At 33.0% G+C, this 3151-nt stretch overlaps 1 protein-coding gene across 1 annotated transcript; it reads left to right on the plus strand.

Moving 5' to 3' along the window:
* Positions 1-722: 722 nt before the first annotated feature.
* On the plus strand, positions 723-1583 carry LOC139315092 (tropomyosin isoforms c/e-like). The gene has a single exon (XM_070941115.1). The coding sequence runs from the start codon at positions 723-725 to the stop codon at positions 1581-1583; it is 861 nt and encodes a 286-aa protein (XP_070797216.1).
* The last annotated feature ends 1568 nt before the right edge of the window (positions 1584-3151 follow it).

Raw genomic sequence — 3151 nt, forward strand, 5'->3', positions numbered from 1 at the left:
CTACCATTCTCCCCCATAATATGTGGGAATAACTTTGGGAGATGAGGTGAAAGAGATGCTGTCTACTAGGGCAGGGGTCTCCAACCCTGGCAATTTTAAGCCTGGCAGACTTCAACTCCCAGAATTTCCCAGCCAGGTTGGGGAATTCTAGGAATTGAAGTCTGCCAGGCTTAAAGTTGCCAAGGTTGGAGGCCTCTGTATTAGGGAACAGTCAGTTAAGAAAGGGCATAGCCCACAGCTACATAATCTAGCAACTGCTCTACCCCCCAAGTTTTCAGACAGTGCTGGAGACAGTAGGAATACTTTCAGACTTGCAATATTCTATTAATGTATCCTTACATAAAAGTAAAATGAATTTATCTAGTCATGTTTCCTGGCTGGTCCAACCTGGAAGGTTGACACATAGTTTCTGCATGGGAAAGCAATCTAAGCCCTTAAAATGTTAACTAAAACCACATGTCCCAAAGATCCTTTTTCAAGAGGCAACTGGACTTTCTGGGTTTTTTTTGAAGACATTTTGCTTCTCAAACATCTTCAAAAAAACCCAGAAACTTGCACTTGAAAAAGTATCTTTGGGACAACTACGGTCTGGATGACTGAGAATCATCCATTTAGTGTCTCCATAGACACTAAAACCTCATGAAAATGATGAAAAATGATAATGCTATAGCCCAGATGCTTCCCCTATCATGTCTTCTGATAGATGAGAAAGATCATTAGGGATGAAGCAAATAACAGCACATTTATCATCACCATCAATAATAACAGCGTCCAGCTCCACAGCACAAAAGGTAGTAGATACTACAACGCAACAAGATAAAACCAATATGGAATTAAAAAATATGCTACAGGCTATACATGAAGATCTTAAGGAACGAATAAACAAAGTAGATGAAGAAGTAAAAGAAGTCAAAGAGATGATGGGGAAAAGTGAACAACGACTGAAGATAATGGAAGAAAAAGCAGAATCAACAGAGAAAAAAGTGGAAGATATGGATTATAGACTTAAAATAACAGATAAAAACCAGGAAAGGACTATTATATTGTTGGAAATGGATAAGGCTGATTATTATTTAAGATTCCAAAATATTGAAGAAGAAAAAGGAAAGAAATTCCCCCTAAAAATTGCAGAGATATTAGCGGAAGCAATGGACGAGAATAAAGAAAAGATACGAAATGGGATCAATGAGATTTTTAGAGTACATACAAGATATGCAATGAGAAACAACTTACCTAGAGAAATACATGTCATATTTATCAAGAAAACACTGAAAACAGACATTTTACATCTTATGAGAAAGACAACGATAAAACATAAGGGTAGAGAGATAGTGGCATTGAAGCAAGTTCCAAGAAGGGTTAGAGATTTAAGAAAAGAATATCAGTTTCTGACAAAATGTTTGATTAAAAGAGGAGTGAGTTATAGATGGTTGGTGTCAGAAAGAATCTTGGTGAACTGGCAAGAACAAAGACATAGATTAGACACAATAGAGAAGGCAGAATTATTTTATGAACAATATATAGGATTCCAAGAGGAAGAGAGATTGAGAGAAGAAAGAGGGGCTGGATATCAGGAAGAGTAAAAGGAGCAACCAAAAGAGAAAACCAAAGAACAAGAAGATAGAGCAATAAGAGAAGGAGCAAGAGCAAAAGAGGCAAAAGAGCAAAGGGAGATAAGAATGACTAGATCCACTAAGTAAATAAATAAGTAGGACATGGAAGAAGAAATAAAAATGATATCAATAAATATAAATGGACTAAATTCGGCAACAAAAAGAAGAAGAATATTTAACAAATTAGAGAAGTTAAAATTAGAGATTATATGCCTGCAAGAAGTTCATATTAGAAAACAACATAAAAAATTTTTGGAACAGACAAAATTGGGGACATTATACACAACTCTTGCCTGCCAAAGTAAAAGAGGAGTAGCACTATATATTAAAAAGACAATTCAATCTAAACAAATATATGAGGATGAGGAAGGAAGGGTATAAATGGTTGAAATAGTAATGAATCATAAAAAAATATTGTTAGTAGCAATATATATTCAAATGAAAATCAAGAAGAATTCTATGCGAAATTACACAGAAAAATAATAGAACATGAACATGAAGATCTATGTATAATAGGAGACTTTAATGTGATTGTTAACAATGAGTTAGATTATAAATCCACAAAAATGAATAAGAAGTTAAGAAATATTCTTCCTAAAGCATTTTTCAAAATGACAGATGAATTAAGCTTGCAAGATGTTTGAAGAAGAAGATACGCGAAAGAATAGACATGATGTGGATGTCAACAGTATTAATATCTAAAATGCACAAGATTGATATAGAAACAAGTACATGGGCAGACCACAACCCAATAATAATGACATGGAAGGGGCAGAGGAAAAGAATGAGATGGACATTGAATCAAAAATTATTAAATGAAAAGAATTTTCAACAGTATATGGAAAAAAAACCTGACCCTTTTCTTTAAAGGAAATAGAAAAGAGAACATGTCATTACAAAATGTGTGGGATACAAGCAAAAATACATTAGAGGACTGACAATGACATATTTAGGAAAACAGAACAAACAGAATAGAAACTGGAGGAGGAATATAAGAAATTAGAGATGGAATTACAGAAAATCCATATAATAAAAAGATTAAGAACTTGATGGACTTGCAAAAACACAAATTGATTTTAATGGAAAATGAAGATTTGGCGTATAAAATAAAAACAACAAAGCAATTTTTTAAAAAAAATGAAAATAAACCAGGACAATGGTTGGCATATAAAATGAAGAAGGAGAAAGAAAAGAAGTTAATAAACCAACTATTAGACCAAGATGGGAATATATGTTATCAAAATGAGGAAAAGAAAAAGATAATTGAGAAATATTATAACAAACTATATCAGCAAGAGACAGTTGCAGAGGGAAAGGTAGAACAATATTTATAAAAAGCAGAAATACCTAAGATCTCAGAAAAATTTAAAAAAGCATTTGAAGAAAAAATATCTATGATGGAATTAATGGACGGAATTAAAAGACAAAAGAATGGTAAACACCAGGACCGGATGGATTACCAGCAAAGTTATATACAATGTTACAAGATGTATTAATTAATGTAATGTTGCAAGTATTTAATGAACTATTACTAGAAG

This window comes from Pituophis catenifer, unplaced genomic scaffold (genome assembly GCF_029215685.1).
Source record: "Pituophis catenifer annectens isolate HBS135680 unplaced genomic scaffold, rPitCat1.0.hap2 SCAF_3, whole genome shotgun sequence".
Classification (NCBI taxonomy): Eukaryota; Metazoa; Chordata; class Lepidosauria; order Squamata; family Colubridae; genus Pituophis; species Pituophis catenifer.

Coding starts and splice junctions, on each gene's coding strand:
- LOC139315092 (XM_070941115.1), top strand. CDS start 723: ATGAAGCAAATAACAGCACATTTATCATCACCATCAATAATAACAGCG.